This window comes from Salvelinus namaycush, chromosome 20, assembly GCF_016432855.1.
Source record: "Salvelinus namaycush isolate Seneca chromosome 20, SaNama_1.0, whole genome shotgun sequence".
In the NCBI taxonomy this organism is placed as follows: domain Eukaryota; kingdom Metazoa; phylum Chordata; class Actinopteri; order Salmoniformes; family Salmonidae; genus Salvelinus; species Salvelinus namaycush.
In genome coordinates this window covers 1595854-1616156 of record NC_052326.1, presented here as the reverse complement: position 1 = coordinate 1616156, position 20303 = coordinate 1595854, and the positions used below count along the sequence as shown (strand labels likewise).

At 43.5% G+C, this 20303-nt stretch overlaps 1 protein-coding gene across 3 annotated transcripts in view; it reads left to right on the top strand.

Moving 5' to 3' along the window:
• The window catches only part of LOC120064958 (contactin-4-like), a 185370-nt gene that overhangs the window by 112383 nt on the left and 52684 nt on the right, over nt 1–20303 (top strand). For all 3 annotated transcript variants that reach the window (XM_039015568.1, XM_039015566.1, XM_039015567.1), the window contains exons 10-11: nt 14667–14796; nt 16225–16375. In XM_039015568.1, coding sequence (XP_038871496.1) covers nt 14667–14796; nt 16225–16375 — 281 coding nt within the window. The remainder of the gene's footprint in view (nt 1–14666; nt 14797–16224; nt 16376–20303) is intronic.

Here is a 20303-nt window from a genome sequence, read left to right as displayed (position 1 = left end):
TTCCGCGAGCAGGCCTTTCTAATTGACCTGGCCCGGGTATCCTGGTAAGATATTGACCTCATCCCGTCAGTAGAGGATGCCTGGTTGCTCTTTAAAAGTGATTTCCTCTCCATCTTAAATAAACATGCCCATTAAAAAAAAAGTAACTAAGAACAGATATAGACCTTGGTTCAGTCCAGACTTGACTGCCCTTGACCAGCACAAAACATCCTGTGGCGTACTGCATTAGCATCGAATAGCCCGCGCGATATGCAACTTTCAGGAAATCAGGAACCAATATACTCAGTCAGTTAGGAAAGCTAAGGCTAGCTTTTTCAAACAGAAATTTACATCCTGTAGCACTAATTCCAAAAAGTTTTGGGACACTGTAAAGTCCATGGAGAATAAGAGCACCTCCTCCCAGCTGCCCACTGCACTGAGGATAGGAAACATTGTCCCCACCGATAAATCTACGATAATCGATCATTTCAAAAAGCATTTTTCTATGGATGGCCATGCTTTCCACCTGGCTACCCCTACCCCGGCCACCCCCTGCAGAAACTTGCTCAAGCCCCCCCATTTCTCCTTCACCCAAATCCAGACAGCTGGAGTTCTGAAAGAGCTACAGAATCTGGATCCCTACAAATCAGCTGGGCTAGACAATCGAGACCCTCTCTTTCTAAAATTATCTGCCAAAATTGTTGCAACCACTATTACTAGCCTATTCAAGCTCTCTTTCGTATCGTCTCAGATCACCAAAGATTGGAAAGCTTCCGCAGTCATCCCCCTCTTCAAAAGGGGAGACACTCTAGACCCAAACTGTTATAGACCTCTATCCATCCTGCCCTGCCTTTCTAAAATCTTCGAAAACCAAGTTAAACAGATCACCGACCATTTCGAATCCCACCGTACCTTCTCCACTATGCAATCTGGTTTCCGAGCTTGCGATATCTGGTTTCCGAGCCTAAACGATATCATAACCACCATCGATAAAAGACAGTACTGTGCAGCCGTCTTCATCGACCTGGCCAAGGCTTTCGACTCTGTCAATCACCACATTCTTATCGGCAGACTCAAAAGCCTTGGCTTCTCAAATGACTGCCTCGCCTGGTTCACCAACTACTTCTCAAATAGAGTTCAGTGTATTAAATTGGAGGGCCTGTTGTCTGGACCTCTGGCAGTCTCTAAGGGGGTGCCACAGAGTTAAATTCTTGGGCCGACCCTTTTCTCTGTTTGTATTGTGGATTAACTACTATGTTGTTGATCCATTCTCAGTTTTCTCCTATCACAGCCATTCAACTCTGTAACTGTTTTAAAGTCACCATTGGTATCATGGTGAAATCCCTAAGCGGTTTCCTTCCTCTCAGGCAACTGAGTTAGGAAGGGTGCTTGTATCTTTGTAGTGACTGGGTGTATTCATACACCATCCAAAGTGTAATTAATAACTTCACCAAGCTCAAAGGGATATTCAATGTCTGCTTTTAAATGTTTTACCCATCTACCAATAGGTGCCCTTCTTTGCGAGGCATTGGAAAACCTCTTTGTGGTTGAATCTGTGTTTGAAATGTACTGCTCGACTGAGGGACCTTTCAGTTAATTGTATGTGTGTGGTACATACAGTGGGGCAAAAAAGTATTTAGTCACCCACCAATTGTGCAAGTTCTCCCACTTAAAAAGATGAGAGAGGCCTGTAATTTTCATCATATGTACACTTCAACTATGACAGACAAAATGAGAAAAAAAAATCCAGAAAAACACATTGTAGGATTTTTAATGAATTTATTTGCAAATTATGGTGGAAAATAAGTATTTGGTCAATAACAAAAGTTTATCTCAATCATTTGTTATATACCCTTTGTTGGCAATGACAGAGGTCAAAGTTTTCTGTAAGTCTTCACAAGGTTTTCACACACTGTTGCTGGTATTTTGGCCCATTCCTCCATGCATATCTCCTCTAGAGCAGTGATGTTTTGGGGCTGTTGCTGGGCAACACGGACTTTCAACTCCCTCCAAAGATTTTCTATGGGGTTGAGATCTGGAGACTGGCTAGGCCACTCCAGGACCTTGAAATGCTTCTTATGAAGCCACTCCTTCGTTGCCCGGGCGGTGTGTTTGGGATCATTGTCATGCTGAAAGACCCAGCCACATTTCATCTTCAATGCCCTTGCTGATGGAAAGAGGTTTTCACTCAAAATCTCACGATACATGGCCCCATTCATTCTTTCCTTTACACGGATCAGTCGTCCTGGTCCCTTTGCAGAAAAACAGCCCCAAAGCATGATGTTTCCACCCCCATGCTTCACAGTAGGTATGGTGTTCTTTGGATGCAACTCAGCATTCTTTGTCCTCCAAACAGGACGAGTTGAGTTTTTACCAAAAAGTTATATTTTGTTTTCACCTGACATTCTCCCAATCTTCTTCTGGATCATCCAAATGCTCTCTAGCAAACTTCAGACGGGCCTGGACATGTACTGGCTTAAGCAGGGGGACACGTCTGGCACTGCAGGATTTGAGTCCCTGGCGGCGTAGTGTGTTACTGATGGTAGGCTTTGTTACTTTGGTCCCAGCTCTCTGCAGGTCATTCACTAGGTCCCCCCGTGTGGTTCTGGGATTTTTGCTCACCGTTCTTGTGATCATTTTGACCCCACGGGGTGAGATCTTGCGTGGAGCCCCAGATCGAGGGAGATTATCAGTGGTCTTGTATGTCTTCCATTTCCTAATAATTGCTACCATAGTTGATTTCTTCAAACCAAGCTGCTTACCTATTGCAGATTCAGTCTTCCCAGCCTGGTGCAGGTCTACAATTTTGTTTCTGGTGTCCTTTGACAGCTCTTTGGTCTTGGCCATAGTGGAGTTTGGAGTGTGACTGTTTGAGGTTGTGGACAGGTGTCTTTTATACTGATAACAAGTTCAAACAGGTGCCATTAATACAGGTAACGAGTGGAGGACAGAGGAGCCTCTTAAAGAAGAAGTTACAGGTCTGTGAGAGCCAGAAATCTTGCTTGTTTGTAGGTGACCAAATACTTATTTTCCACCATAATTTGCAAATAAATTCATTAAAAATCCTACAATGTGATTTTCTGGATTTTTTTTCTCATTTTGTCTGTCATAGTTGAAGTGTACCTATGATGAAAATTACAGGCCTCTCTCATCTTTTTAAGTGGGAGAACTTGCACAATTGGTGGCTGACTAAATACTTTTTTGCCCCACTGTATATGAGTCAGTCATTCAAAATCATGTTAAACACTATTATTGCACACAGACTGAGTCCATGCAACTTATTATGTGACTTGTTAAACGCATTTTTACTCCTGAACGGGTTGAATCATAGCCACGAGAAGTACAGTGGCTTGCGAAAGTATTCACCCCCCATCGCATTTTTCCTATTTTGGTGCCTTACAACCTGGAATTAAAATTGATTTTTGGGGGGTTTGTATCATTTGATTTACACAACATGCCTACCACTTTGAAGATGCAAAATATTTTTTATTGTCAAACAAATAACAAATACGACAAAAAAACTGAAAACTTGAGCGTGCATATCTATTCACCCCCCCAAAATCAATATTTTGTAGAGCCACCTTTTGCTGCAATTACAAATTCAAGTCTCTTGGGGTATATCTCTATAAGCTTGGCACAACTAGCCACTGGGATTTTTGCCCATTCTTCAAGGCAAAAATGCTCCAGCTCCTTCAAGTTAGATGGGTTCCGCTGGTGTACAGCAATCTTTAAGTCATACCACAGATTCTCAATTGGAATGAGGTCTGGGCTTTGACTAGGCCATTCCAAGACATTTAAATGTTTCCCCTTAAAACACTTGAGTGTTGCTTTAGCAGTATGCTTCGGGTCATTTGGAAAGTGAACCTCCGTCCCAGTCTCAAATCTCTGGAAGGCTGAAACAGGTTTCCCTCAAGAATTTCACTGTATTTAGCGTCATCCATCAATTCTTAAATTCTGCACAAGTTTCCCAGTCCCTGCCAATGAAAAACATCCCCACAGCACGATGCTGCCACCACCTTGCTTCACTGTGGGGATGGTGTTCTCGGGGTGATGACAGGTGTTGGGTATGCGCCAGACATACTGTCGGAAGTGTACATACACTTAGGTTGGAGTCATTAAAACTCGTTTTTCAACCACTCCACAAATGTATTGTTAAATCAAATCAAATCAAATGTATTTATATAGCCTTCTTACATCAGCTGTTAACAAACTATAGTTTTGGCAAGTCGGTTGGTTAGGACATCTACTTTGTGCATGACACAAGTCATTTTTCCAACAATTGTTTACAGACAGATTATTTCACTTATAATTCACTGTATCACAATCCCAATGGGTCAGAAGTTTACATACACTAAGTTGACTGTGCCTTTAAATAGCTTGGAAAATTCCAGAAAATTATGTCATGGCTTTAAAAGCTTCTGTTAGGGTAATTTACATAATTTGTGTCAATTGGAGGTGCCTCTTTGCTTGACATCATGGGAAAATCAAAAGAAATCAGCCAAGACCTCAGAAAAAAAATTGTAGACCTCCACAAGTCTGGTTCATCATTGGGAGCAATTTCCAAACGCCTGAAAGTACCAAGTTTATTTGTACAAACAATAGAACGCAGTATAAACACCATGGGACAACGCAGCCATCCTACCGCCCAGGAAGGAGATGCGTTCTGTCTCCTAGAGATTAACGTACTTTGGTGCGAAAAGTGCAAATCAATCCCAGAACTACAGCAAAGGACCTTGTGAAGATGCTGGAGGAAACAGATACAAAAGTATCTATATCCACAGTAAAACGAGTCCTATATCGACATAACCTGAAAGGCCGCTCAGCAAGGAAGAAGCCACTGCTCCAAAACTGCCATAAAAACTACGGTTTGCAACTGCACATGGGGACAAAGATCGTACTTTTTGGAGAAATGTCCTCTGGTCCGATGACACAAAAATAGAACTGTTTGGCCATAATGACCATCGTTATGTTTGGAGGAAAAAGGGGGAGGCTTGCAAGCCGAAGAACACCATCCCAACCGTGAAGCACGGGGGTGGCAGCATCATGTTGTGGGTGTGCTTTGCTGCAAGAGGGACTGGTGCGCTTCACAAAATAGATGGCATCATGAGGTAGGAAAATTATGAAGATATTTTGAAGTAACACAACGGTCAGGAAGTTAAAGCTTGGTAGCAAATGGGTCTTCCAAATGGACACTGACCGCAAGCACACTTACAAAGTTGTGGCAAAATGGCTTAAGGACAACAAAGTCAAGGTATTTGAGTGGCCATCACAAAGCCCCGACCTCAATCCTATAGAAAATTTGAAGAACTGAAAAAGCGTGTGCGAGCAAGGAGGCCTACAAACCTGACTCAGATACACCAGCTCTGTCAGGAGGAATGGGCCAAAATTCACCCAACTTATTGTGGGAAGCTTGTGGAAGGCTAAGCGAAAAATTTTACCCAATTTAATCAATTTAAAGGCAGTGCTACCAAATACTAATTGAGTGTATGTAAACTTCTGACCCACTGGGAATGTGATGAAAGAAATAAAAGCTGAACTAAATAATTATTTCTGCTATTATTCTGACATTTCACATTCTTAAAATAAAGTGGTGATCCTAACTGACCTAAGACAGGGAATCTTTACTAGCATTAAATGTCCGGAATTGTGAAAAGCTGAGTTTAAATGTATTTGGCTAAGATGTATGTAAACTTCTGGCTTCAACTGTAGCGTTTCCCATGATGGCCAAAAAGCTAAATTTTACTCTCATATGACGAGAGTACCTTCTTCCATATATTTGGAGAGTCTCCCACATGCCTTTTGTCAAACAACAAGCGTGTTTACTTATTTTTTTCTTTAAGCAATGTTTTTTTACTTGACACTCTTCCATAAAGCCCAGCTCTGTGGAGTGTACGGCTCAAAGTTGCCCTATGGACAGATACTCCAGTGTCCGCTGTGGAGCTTTGCAGCTCCTTCAGGGTTATCTGTGGTCTCTTTGTTGCCTCTCTGATTAATGCGCTCCTTGCCTGGTCTGTGAGTTTTGGTGGGCGGTCCTCTCTTGGCAGGTTTGTTGTGGTGCCATATTCTTTCTTTTTTTTATAATGGATTTAATGGTGCTCCGTGGGATGTTCAAAGTTTTGGATATTTTTTTTATAACCCAACCCTGATCTGTACTTGTCCACAACTTTGTCCCTGACCTGTTTGGAGAGCTCCTTGGTCTTCATGGTGTCGCTTGCTTGGTGGTGCCCCTTGCTTAGTGGTGTTGCAGACTCTGGGGCCTTTCAGAACAGGTGTATATATACTGAGATCATGTGACAGATCATGTGATACTTAGAATGCACACAGGTGGACTTTATTTCACTAATTATGTGACTTCTGAAGGTAATTGGTTGCACCAGATCTTATTTAGGAGCTTCATAGCAAACAGGATAAATACATATGTACGCACCACTTTTCTGTTTTTTATGTTTTAGAATTTTTTGAAACAAGTTCTTTTTTTCATTTCACTTCACCAATTTGGACTATTTTATGTATGTCCATTACATGAAATCAAAATAGAAATCCATTTAAATTACAGGTTGTAATGAAACAAAATAGGAAAATTGCCCAGGGGGATGAATACTTTTGCAAGACACTGTAGGGGTGCTGAGGGTTCTGCAGAATATCCCCTCCCCCCCAAAAATGACTCCTGAACTTATTTAGGCTTGCCATAACAAAGGGGTTGAATAGATATTTTCTCAAGGCATTTTTGAATCAAGACATTTGAAAACATTTAGAAAAACGTAATTCCACTCAGACATTATGGAGTATTGTGTGTAGGCCAGTAACAACAAAAATCTCACGTTAATCCATTACACAACAAAATGAGGAAAAAGTCAAGTGGTATGAATACATTCTGTAGGCACGGTATATTCTTCTTACTATAAAATCATATAATACAAAAAAAATGGCACAGGATTTATAAGCTTAACTTCTACTTGCACACAATCCCGGATCCGGGAGCACCCCCATCAGTAAAAAAGCTGACTAGCATAGCCTAGCATAGCGTCACAAGTAAATACTAGCATCTAAATATCATTAAATCACAAGTCCAAGACACCAGATGAAAGATACACATCTTGTGAATCCAGCCATCATTTCTGATTTTTAAAATGTTTTACAGTGAAGACACAATATGTATTTCTATTAGCTAACCACGATAGCAAAAGACACAACTTTTTTTTCCACCATTTTTTTCCTGCATAGGTAGCTATCACAATTTCGACCAAATAAAGATATAAATAGTCACTAACCAAGAAACAACTTCATCAGATGACAGTCTGATAACATATTTATTGTATAGCATATGTTTTGTTAGAAAAATGTGCATATTTCAGGTATAAATCATAGTTTTACATTGCAGCCACCATCACAACTCTCACCAAAGCAACTAGAATAACTACAGAGACCAACGTGAATTACCTAAATACTCATCATAAAACATTTATGAAAAATACACAGCGTACAGCAAATGAAAGACAAAGATCTTGTGAATCCAGCCAATATTTCAGATTTTTTAAGTGTTTTACAGCGAAAACACAATATAGCATTATATTAGCTTACTACAATAGCCAACCACACAACAGCATTGATTCAAGCCAACAATAGCGATAACGAATAAACCAGCAAAATATATTAATTTTTTCACTAACCTTCTCAAACTTCTTCAGATGACAGTCCTGTAACATCATATTACACAATACATATAGAGTTTGTTCGAAAATGTGCATATTTAGCGGCACAAATCGTGGTTATACAATGAGAATAGTAGCCAAGCTGCTGTCACGTTCCTGACCTGTTTTCTGTTAGTTTTTGTATGTGTTAGTTGGTCAGGACGTGAGTTTGGGTGGGCAGTCTATGTTTTCTGTTTCTATGTTGGTTTTGGGTACCTGATATGGTTCTCAATTAGAGGCAGGTGGTTATCATCTCCTCTGATTGAGAATCATATTAAGGTAGGTGTTTTCACTTTGTTTGTGGTGGGTGGTTGTCTCCTGTGTCTTCCTTGTCAGTGTATGTTGCGCCACACGGGACTGTTTCGGTATGTTTGTTCGTTCGGTTTTTGTGTAGTCTATTTTCCTGTTCGTGCATTCTTCGTGTCATGTAAGTTCGTTTGTTCAGGTCTGTTGACTGCGTTTGTTATTTTGTATATTCTCAAGTGTTTCGTGTTTGTCTATCATTTAAATAAATTCATTATGACTGCATACCTCGATGCGTATTGGTCCGACCCATGCTTCTCCTCTTCAGACGAAGAGGAGGAGAGCAGCCGTTACAGAACCACCCACCGAATCAGAACCAAGCAGCGTATGTTCGAGCAGTGGAATACACAGGACTACTGGACTTGGGAGGACGAGCTGGATGGAAAAGGACCTTGGGCACAGCCGGGAGAATATCGCCGTCCCAAAGCTGAGCTGGAGGCAGCGAAAGCAGAGAGGCGGCGATATGAGGAGGCAGCAAGGAAGCAAGGCTGGAAGCCGGAGAATCAAGCTCAAGACCGGAGATATGAAGGTACACGGCTAGCAAGGAAGCCCGAGAAGAAACCCCAAAAATTTATTGGGGGGGGGCTAAGAGGTAGTGGGCCAAGGGCAGGTAGGAGACCTGCGCCCACTTCCCAGGCTAACCGTGGAGAGCGGGAGTACGGGCAGACACCGTGTTACGCAGTAGAGCGCACGGTGTCTCCTGTACGTGTTCATAGCCCGGTGCGGGTTATTCCACCTCCCCGCACTGGTAGGGCTAGATTGGGCATTGAGCCAGGTGCCATGATGCCGGCTCAACGCGTCTGGTCTCCAGTGCGTCTCCTCGGGCCGGCATACATGGCACCAGCCTTACGCATGGTGTCCCCGGTTCGCCTACATAGCCCGGTGCGGGTTATTCCACCTCCCCGCACTGGTCGGGCGACGGGGAGCATTCAACCAGGTAAGGTTGGGCAGGCTCGGTGTTCAAGGGAACCAGTACGCCTGCACGGTCCGGTATTTCCGGCGCCACTTTCCCACCCCAGCCCAGTACTACCAGTGCCTACTCCACGCACCAGGCTTCCAGTGCGTTTCCAGAGCCCTGTTCCTCCTCCACGCACTCTCCCTATGGTGCGTGTCTCCAGCCCAGTGCCTCCAGTTCCGGCACCACGCACTAAGCCTCCTGTGCGTCTCCAGAGCCCTGTACACACTGTTCCTTCTCCCCGTACTCGTCCTGATGTGCGTGCCCTCAGCCCGGTGCCACCAGTGCCGGTACCACGCACCAGGCCTATAGTGCACTTCGAGAGGTCAGTGTGCCCTGTCCCTGTTCCCCGCACTAGCCTTGAAGTGCGTGTCTCCAGCCCAGCGCCGTCTGAGCCATCCGTCTCACCAGCGCCGTCTGAGCCATCCGTCTCCCCAGCGCCGTCTGAGCCATCCGTCTGCCCCGAGCCATTAGAGCTGCCCGTCTGTCCCGAGCCGTCAGAGCCGTTCGTCAGTCAGGAGCCGCTAGAGCCATTCGTCAGACAGGATCTGCCAGAGCCGCCAACCAGACAGGATCTGCCAGAGCCGCCAACCAGACAGGATCTGCCAGAGCCGCCAACCAGACAGGATCTGCCAGAGCCACCAACCAGACAGGATCTGCCAGAGCCGCCAGTGAGCCATGAGCGTCCAGAGCCGTCAGCGAGCTATGAGCGTCCAGAGCCGTCAGCCAGCCATGAGCGTCCAGAGCCGTCAGCCAGCCATGAGCGTCCAGAGCCGTCAGCCAGCCATGAGCGTCTAGAGCCGTCAGCCAGCCATGAGCGTCCAGAGCCGTCAGCCAGCCACGAGCGTCCAGAGCCGTCAGCCAGCCACGAGCGTCCAGAGCCGTCAGCCAGCCACGAGCGTCCAGAGCCGTCAGCCAGCCACGAGCGTCCAGAGCCGTCAGCCAGCCCAGAGCTGCCAGTAATCCAGAACTGCCCCTCAGTCCAGAGCTGTCTCTCTGTCCGGAGCTGCCCTTCAGTCCGGAGTTGCCCCTCTATCCTGAGCTACCTCTCTATCCTGACCTGATCCTTTCTATCCCGGTGCTGTCCCTTGTCCCGGTGCTGCCCCTTGTCTCGATGTTACCCAAAAAATTAAGTGGGTGGAATAGGAGGGTGGTCAGTCGTAGGGGGAAACGTAAGCTCTTCGTGTCATGTAAGTTCGTTTGTTCAGGTCTGTTGACTGCGTTTGTTATTTTGTATATTCTCAAGTGTTTCGTGTTTGTCTATCATTTAAATAAATTCATTATGACTGCATACCTCGATGCGTATTGGTCCGACCCATGCTTCTCCTCTTCAGACGAAGAGGAGGAGAGCAGCCGTTACAGCTGCCAACAAAATGTCGGGAGAAATCTTGGGAGAGGCACCTAATCTAATCAGTAACTAATCATAAACTTGACTAAAAAATACAGGTTGGACAGCAAATGAAAGATACATTAGTTCTTAATGCAACCGTTGTGTTAGATTTTTAAAATTAACGTTACTACGACTACCACATCGCGTTAAAGCGAGACCGCACCAAAATTAATGGCGGAATAGTAGTTTGACATTTTTCAACAGAACAACGAATTAACATCATAAATACTTCTTACTTTTTGATGAGCTCCCATCAGAATCTTGGGCAAGTTGTCCTTTGTCCAGAGGAATCGTTGCTCGGTTGTAGATTGTCGCCTTCAACTTTGGAATTAGCAGTAAACATTAGCCATGTGGCGAAGACGTGCCCAACTCACTATAACGCAGCACAAAGAAATATCCGAAAATCGCAATATACTGATATAAACTGATATAACTCGGTTTAAAATAACAACATTATGATGTCTTTAACACCTATATCGAATAAAATCAGAGCCGGATATATCTAAGGCCTATAACGGGAGCTTTCCAGAACGCCATCCTGAGGTCTGTCTTGCGTCATGGCGAATGTTGAAAAGACTGCACCCCACGTTCCAAGACCCTTTATATGGCCTCAGATCTGCCTAGCAACTCCGTTCCAATTCTCACTATTTGCTGACATCTAGGGGAAGGCGTATGCAGTGCATCTCGACCAATAGAAGACATACAAATTAATAAACTGACCCCAGAACAGCCTGCCTGATTTCAGATTTCTCACTTCCTCACAGGAAGTTTGCTCCAACTTGAGTTCTGTTTTACTCACAGATATAATTCAAACGGTTTTAGAAACTAGAGAGTGTTTTCTATCCAATAGTAATAATAATATGCATATTGTACGAGCAAGAATTGAGTACGAGGCAGTTTAATTTGGGAACGAAATTTTTACAAAGTGAAAACAGCACCCCCTATTGAGAAAAGGATATCTTGTCTGCTAAATGAACAAGCATACAGCCTATGGCACATAGGCCAACTCATATTTTGTTTTTCGGAATTACATTTTCTTCATATAGTATCATATTTCTTTAGTCCTGCCTAAAATAAATAATGCATTCATTTTGATGGTGTATAATACATAGATTTATTTTACTTTTTTAAATGTAGATGTTCCAAAGGCGTGCATCAGAGACCTGTATGCGGATTGCATGCATGGAGGCCTGGAGATGCTAAATGTGTTTATGTTAATTAATTGTCAATTACCGTGAGACCGGCAGCCTTTTGCATGACAATAACCAGTTGACAAAATGTCATGTCCGCCACAGCCCTACAGTATCTGTGATAAGAGGTTAGACACTGACAGTGTTCATTTTGGAGTAGGATTTCCTTAATATGGACATAATAAATGGGAGGATTAGTAATGCACTTCAATTAATAGATGAATCAAGCAGAGTTGGTCCATTGTTTGAAATTTCCCTATCAAATGGTGCAGCCTCATCAATCTAATAACTGTTGGAGGGAGAGCAGGAATGGGGAAGATATACCACGCGCAGAGATTCATTACAGTAAATCAATGGGGACCTTTTCTGCTTCTCCTGCTCATTTGGACATTTGAGCTGACTGCAATGGCTTATGATATTACGTTCATTTTTCAAATAACTTCCGGCGACACTTTATTTGGCTAATCCCAAGTGGATGGCTTGTAGATGTTCAGTAGATGTTCAATAACTTTCAACAACATTCCAACTAACTACAGTATCTACTAACCTTAACCCTTACCCTAACCCTTGATCTAACCTAAACCTAACCTTAACTGTTACCTTAGCAAGCAGTTGCTGATCAGCAGATCATTTGGTGATAGTATGACCATCTGTAGATCATCTATATGGGACTATCCAGATAAAGTGTAAGCTAACTTCCCAAGTTTGATCTGTAGTTAAAGTGCATGGGTACACAGTAGGGTATTAATAGTTCTGATACTGTCAGTAACGCAAATGTATTTCTCATACCTGCCGAAATGGACAACAATTAAACACCAATGCATCTCATAAACCGCCATGACAGACGTTTGTTTGTGACATCAATCGAGTCATATGGCTTGTTGTTTATACTCTCCTATATCAAATGAAGTGACCCGGTAGTGTTGGCAATGACATTGCCAATCATTTCCTTTCAGCAGAAGTTGTGCAGATGGTCCCCCCAGGTCCCCGCATAAAAAACTGCTGATTTAAGAGGAATGTCATGCTTAATTAATAGCAGCCCGTAAATGGAGTGCTTTCCACACAAAGACCGATATAAGCCACCACCATTCTGCCGCTCCTGCCAGCAGGCACATTCGCCCCTGTGCATCTAGCTAGCGGCAAATCACTGAGCATCATCGAAATTCACAACGCAACCTGCTCAAACACAGGCTTAGCTACTGATGTTTCAATGAGGACAGCTCCTCTTTTCATGTGACAGTACCTTAATCCCGTCAGACTGGAGCCACACCAAGCTGACACCCCTATGGAAATGTGCTTTAATGACATTAATGGTAAGCCTTTTGAAAACAGAGAAGATGAAGGGCATGCAGCACAAAGTGCACTGACAAAAAGCCCTTCCCTTAAAAACGAGTAGTGCACTGACAAAAAGCCCTACCCTTAAAAACTGGTGTCGGCTTTAATGCTGTTCTGGGAATAGACACTCCGTGGCCAAAAGTATGTGGACACCTGCTTGTCGAACATCTCATTCCAAAATCATGGGCATTAACATGGAGTTGGTCCCCCCCTTTGCTGCTATAACAGCCTCCACTCGTCTGGGAAGGCTTTCCACTAGATGTTGGAACATTGCTGCGGGAATTTGCTTCCATTCAGCCACAAGAGCATTAGTCAGGTCGGGCAATGATGTTAGGCGATTAGGATTGGCTCGCAGTCGGCGTTCCAATTTATCCCAAAGGTGTTTGATGGGGTTGAGGTCAGGGCTCTGTGCAGGCCAGTCAAGTTCTTCCACACCAATCTCGTTAAACCATTTCTGTATGGACCTCGCTTTGTGCACGAGGGCATTGTCATGCTGAAACAGGAAAGGGTCTTCCCCAAACTGCTGCCACAAAGTTGGATGCAGAGAATTGTCTAGAATGTTATTGTATGCTGTAGCATTACGATTTCCCTTCACTGGAACTAAGGGGCCTAGCCCAAACCATGAAAAACAGCCACAGACCATTATTCCTCCTACACCAAACTTTACAGTTGGGGCAGGTAGCGTTCTCCTGGCATCCGCCAGACCTAGATTCGGTCGTCGGACTGTCAGATGGTGATGCGTGATTAATCACTTCAAAGAACGCGTTTCCACTGCTTCAGATTCCAATGACGGCGAGCTTTACACCATTCCATTTTGATCTTAGGCTTGTTGGCCATGGAAACTAATTTCATGAAGCTCCTGACAAACAGTTATTGTGCTGACAGCGCTTCCAGAGGCAGCTTGGAACTCGGTAGTGAGTGTTGCAACCGAGGACAAACGATTTTTACGTACTACGCACTCGGCAGTCCCGTTCTATGAGCTTGTGTGGCCTACCACTTCGCGGCTGAGCCGTTGTTGTTCCTAGACATTTCCACTTCACAATAACAGCACTTACAGTTGACCAGGGCAGCTCTAGCAGGGCAGAAATTTGATCAACTGACTTGTTGGAAAGGTGGCATCATATGATGGTACCATGTTGAAAGTCTCTGAGCTCTTCAGTAAGGCCATCCTATTGCCAATGTTTGTCTATGGAGATTGCATGGGTGTGTGGTCGATTTTATATATGGTGTGGCTGAAGTTCAAATATGTAAACATACCTTGACGATAAAGATGCTAAGTGTCTGGGTTTTAGTGCATATAACCCACCTAGGCTAATACGCCTGTTGATTTTGATGGGCCAGTCACAAGAGCTGTATCTCCTTCACTAAGATGGCAGGAATCTGCTATTCACAGTGGCTCAGTGCAGTGTGGGATCTGTGGTGTACATAACAGCATACATACAGTACTTAGTATGTATAGGGCATACTGTACCTATCAGGAAACCAATTTTCACATGCAGCATAGCTCTGATAAGATATTCCTAATCCTCACATCCAGTCCTCATGCTGAAGGGGAAACAGGTCCATTGGTGCAGCCAGAGATATAAATAGGGCATGGTTTTATTCCACTCTCATAAACATGCAGATTGATTAGGGTCATTTTCTGCTAGCCTGCCTCCCTCCACCCAACCCCCTCCCTCCATTAGTGATGAAAACCTAGATTTATTGCCACGTTCGTCACTGCCACACTATAATTCACTGGCACATTGGCTGCATGCTTTTATGTAAATGAGCAATCGCAATAAGGCATATCAAAAAGCATGTCTCTGTCTCTCTGTTCATAGGAGCGCATACAGGTTGCCAATGGGCTGTTGTCAATCAGCCGACTGACGCTGTCCGATATTGGAATGTATCAATGTGTGGCTGGAAACAAGCATGGGGAGGTCTACTCCAATGCAGAGCTCAAAGTCATAGGTAAGGCAATACAAGGTGTGGGGGTGTACGTGCCTGACAGCCTACATAGCGGTGCATGTATTGTATGTTGTACAGTATGCACGTTTGTTGTGTGCATGTTTTAGTGTCATAGCTAGTTTGTTTTTCCGCTCTCTACCATCGCAGTGTGACCTCTAGCTTCTCTGTGATTGCCTCCTAATTAAAAGGCATTCATTAAAAGATGAATGCACTGGGGTGCTGTTGATGTATGGCCATGCCACTGTGCTCCCCAGTCCCACCCATCTACCCTGTCAGTCCTGTTACTCAGGACCCTGTTCCCTGGCACAGGGCTGGCCTCCAGCTCTCCCTCTCGAAACCCATCTCCCACCACTCTTCATCATTGTTTTGCCATTGATTGGAATTAGATCCAACACAGCCAAAGTTCCCAGGTTGAATTAAACGTGGAGGAGGTAAAAACGTCATTGACAGCCCCTGGCACTAATTGAAGTGCTTTATAAAAGCAAAGGGAGGGAGGATCCTGGAGAGAAAAGGAGATGATCATCATAGAACTAATTTGAGCTGCAAAACAGACATGACATTTTCCATTTGTTTTTCTTAGAAAAGGATTCCCTGTTTTTTAAGGAGTGCAGTGTGTTGCACTCTCCTTCCTTCCCTGCCATTTCTACTCAACACATTACACGCCTCACTTTGAAGTAGACAGCAGCCATGCACGGGTGTATTAAAACCTTTAGGGGTTATACAGATAACGTACCATTGCATAATTATTTTTTTGTTTTGTGCTTTTTTTCAACATGTCTGCCTTTGACTCACTCTCTGTCTAGTCCATACAAGCTGGAGTGTGGAGTTTAGTAATCTCCTTGAGCCTTATTTACACTGGCTAAGACCTGCTCTAGCTCTGGCCAATGACAATGACTATCTCTAGCTCTGGCCAATGACAATGACTATCTCTAGCTCTGGCCAATGACAATGACTATCTCTAGGTCTGGGCAATGACAATGACCATCTCTAGCTCTGGCCAATGACAATAACTTTCTCTAGGTCTGGCCAATGACAATGACTATCTCTAGCTCTGGCCAATGACAATGACTATCTCTAGGTCTGGCCAATGACAATGACTATATCTAGGTCTGGCCAATGACAATGACCATCTCTAGGTCTGGCCAATGACAATGACTATCTCTAGGTCTGGCCAATGACAATGACTATATCTAGGTCTGGCCAATGGCAATGACAATGACTATACCCTTGATGTAGATGTTGTTATTTCCTGTGACATCACCAGGAAAGACTCTGGACCCAGTATACTAAGGCCCTGAGGTTCTCCTAGTTCAGGTCATGTGTTCAGGATAAACTCATGTCTTTACGCTCATGTCATACATGTTGAAAGTTAGACTTAAAAAGTAAAGGGGAAGGAAGTGTTGAGTTTTTAACATGCATGTGTTGTCTTAGCTGTTGCCCCAGATTTCTCCCAGAACCAGCTGAGGAGCCACACAATGGTGAAGGAGGGAGGAGATGTGCTGATGGAGTGCAGGCCCAAAATGTCCCCCTGGGGTGGGATCTCCTGGAGGAAGGGCAGTGAGACTCTACAAGAGAGCAACAGGTAAGCTAACAATCTCTCTCTCTTTATTAGGTAATCCCTCTCTCATAATGGGGTTGATTTCCTAAACACTGGGGTTACTGTGGGATTTGTTCAGGTATGGTACCCTGGAGGCAATGTTCTTGTAGTATTGATAAAGAGCAAATGCCAGACACCCCTGGCTATGATTACTGTATGTTTACCTGGCCCGGCTCTGTAGCTTGATGTTATATATCTGGTCATATTAGTGATTCTATTCCTCAATGTTACAGAGTCCCTCCTTGACTGTTAACATTTTATATCCAGCTTTGGGTTAAAATAAATATTAGAAGAAACGTCTCTGTCTGTATACCTACCTGCTTCAGATGTAGACTCCCGTAGGCCAGTGTTAATTTTGTCAAGAATAACTAAGTCGAAAAATATTAGTCAACGACCTATTTCTCCTGACGAAAACGAATGACGATAACGAGACGAGATGCCATGGAAAAAAAGACAACTATTCTAAGTGACTTTTCATTTGAGATGACAAGAGGAGAATTCCATGCGAGACTAATGGACATTCAATTTGACAGGAAGCTCCTTTTCATCTGTTTTGTCCAATCAGAAGCAAGCATACCTTTGCAGAATATAATGCAAACCTCTTTTAGTTAAACAGGCTGATTGAGCTGATATACAGTATCTACAGACATTTCAATTGTAACAATAATGTTTATGTAACGGCAGCCTTCCTCCTCTTCGTCTGAAGAGGAGGTGTAGCAGGGATTGGACCAAGACGCAGCGTAGTGTGTGCTCAACATGATTTAATAAAGACGAATAACGTGAACACTTACAAAATACAAAAATAACAAACGTGGCAAACCGAAACAGTCCTCGCTGGTGAAACGAACACAAAGACAGGAAACAACCACCCACAAACCCCAACACAAAACAAGCCACCTAAATATGGTTCCCAATCAGAGACAATGACAAACACCTGCCTCTGATTGAGAACCATATCAGGCATACATAGAAATGGACAAACTAGACACACAACATAGAATGCCCACCCAGCTCACGTCCTGACCAACACTAAAACAAGTAAAACACACAAGAACTATGGTCAGAAAGTGACAGTTTACTGTCTCTTACTTTCATATTGGCTGTTTAAGCTTTTTTCCAATTTTCTTTTTCCCGTTTGGAAATACTAAAGCTATTTGCTGAATATTAGGAGTACAGTAATAATTCTAGCATTGTTGGAAATGCTCAGATTCTCCCCTTTTAAGGGAATCACTGTCATTTACCTCATCACAAGGTGGAGAAAAACTGTAGGCCTAAATGGTTTAACCTGTAACCAATAGCAATGTTGCCAACAATACAAGGGAAAGACCTTGTCAGTTGTAGAACTGAAATGTGTCTTCCGCATTTAAACCAACCCTTCTGAATCAGAGAGGTGCATGGGGCTGCCTTAATCAACATCCATGGCTCCTGGGGAACAGTGGCCTTGCTCAGGGGCAGAACAACAGATATTTACCTTGTCAGCTCAGGGATTCGATACAGCAACCTTTCAGTTACTGACCCAACGCTCTAACCACTAGGCTACCTGCCACCCCTGGATAGAAGGCCTAGTTAGACAAGGCTATCTTAATGTGCACATAGAAGTTGGAGGTCAAATAAATGAGGAAAATGTGATTAACATAACAGTGACTAAAACAAGATGAAAATTGTCCAGAGTTTTAGTTGACTGATAATAACTAAAACCATGAAGGTTGAAATGACTAAAATGAAATCTAAAATATCTGACACAATTCAACACTGCCGTAGGCCTAAATTCAATAAGGTTTTCAAGTCACTGAGTGTACAAAACATTAGGAACACCTTCCTAATTGCACCCCCCTTTGTCCTCAGAACAGCCTCAATTTGTCAGTGCATGGACTACACGGTGTCGAAAACGTTCCACAGGGATGCTGGCCCATGTTTACTCCAATGCTTCCCACAGTTGTGTCAAGTTGGCTGAATGTCCTTTGGGGGGTGGACCATTCTTGATACATATGGGAAATTGTTGAGCGTTAAAAACTCAGCAGCATCGTAGTTCTTGACACAAACCGGTGGGCCTGGCACCTACTACCATATCCCGTTCAAAGGCACTTAAATATTTTGTTTTGTCCATTCACACTCTGAATGGCACACATTCACAATCCATTTCTCAGTTGTCTCATGGCTTAAAAATCCTTCTATAACCTGTCTCCTCCCCTTCATCTACACTGATTTAAGTGAATTTAACAAGTGACATCAATAATGGATATGTTTGGAATGGAGAGTTTTGTTGATTGGTTTGGGGTTTTGCACTGCTGTGATATGTTCCAATGGGATGATTAATTCAATAGCAGTGGCTATATTATGGTTGAATGGATGGATGTTGTCTTGTAACCCTGTTGAGATAGTGTATATGTTTCCTAACATCAATAAGGGATCATATCTTTTACCTGGATTCACCAGGTCAGTCTTTATCATGGAAAGAGCAGGTGTTCCTAATGTTTTGTACACTCAGTATATAATGCCTGGTGTAATTCACACTGTAGATATACACCACAAACAAACCAGTGTCAGTACTGAAGGTATAATTGGTTTGGCCAGTACTTATGGGTGTCCTGATATGCCCCTCGCTGTGCAGAATCCGGGTGCTAATCAAGCACTTTTCGCCCTCTGTGGGGGTGTGTGGGTGACTATACCAGTCACTGTCTGTTGACATGACGCGCTTTTCTGGGCTAAAGTGTTAACTGCTAACAGTGACAGGAGAGTAGGGTGTGTGTGTGTGTGTGTGCGTGTGCGTGTGCGTGCACGTGCACGTGCGCGTGTGTGTGCGTGTGTGTGTGCATGTGGCATCAGGGGTCTGGTCAGTCAGACTGTCCTGATCCAGACAGCAGCTGCACCCCTTTTTGTGGCACAACTCTGACAGCAGGACTGTGTGCACAGTGTCTGGTACGTCTTGTCATAGTTTACATATACACAAAGAAGTGTTGGCGCTAAACAAAGTGGCCCTGCATTTGCATAGTGGTTACGCTGCTGGTGCCCTTCAGTTGCCCTGTATACTTATGTATATGATGCTGTCTCCCTAGCAGACTGATCAAGGCTGGAATTCTGAAGCACATCAGGTTTTATTAATAAAATATGTATTTTTCTCTTTCGTCATCCCCTCTTGAACTGACAGCTTGAATCTTGGTTGAACTGTGAGGTAGCAACGGATTACACACAAAAAAAACGAGGGTTCCTCAAAGTTTCTTTGGGAAGAGTGATGGTTCCACTGACTAAAAAGAACTGACCCAAAGAACCATTTGAGCCATTCAATGTCTCTTTGCAGTTCAAGGAAGGGTTCTTTCCTCTTTTAGTGATAATTCAAATGTGGGGGTGGCGGTTTATTAGAATATTTTTGAGGCGCTGATTTGCTCACAGCTCTTTTTGTGCAACCGTGAGTGAGAGTGTCATTCCAACATCTAATCTGTTGTGTTATGCCATTTCATGTTATATATGACAATGCCAGTGAAGGTGTCTTGTGAAGTAGTTCTCAATTCTCTCCCAGCTGTTCCTGAGCTAGCACCCCTGATTCATCCTACAGTATGGCATTTTAACAATACACTATCAAGCCAGAATAAAACAAATCTGTGTTGTTCTACAAAGACACTTTGAGATTGAGAAAGGTTCTTTATAGAACCGTTCACCACAAAGGTTCTATAAAGAACCATAAAAAGGGGTTCTATATAGCCCCAAAAAGCATTGTAACCATAGAGGATCCCTTTTTTGGTGCTAAATAAATATAAACCTTTTTAATTGTTCTTCATAGCACTGTAGATGTTCCATTTAGAACCTTATGAACATGGTTCTCTGTAGAACCTTCAAAAAAAGGTTCCATATAGCACCAAAAAGGGTTCCGCTATGGTTACAAGCCAATAGAATCATTTGTTTTTATTGTGTATGC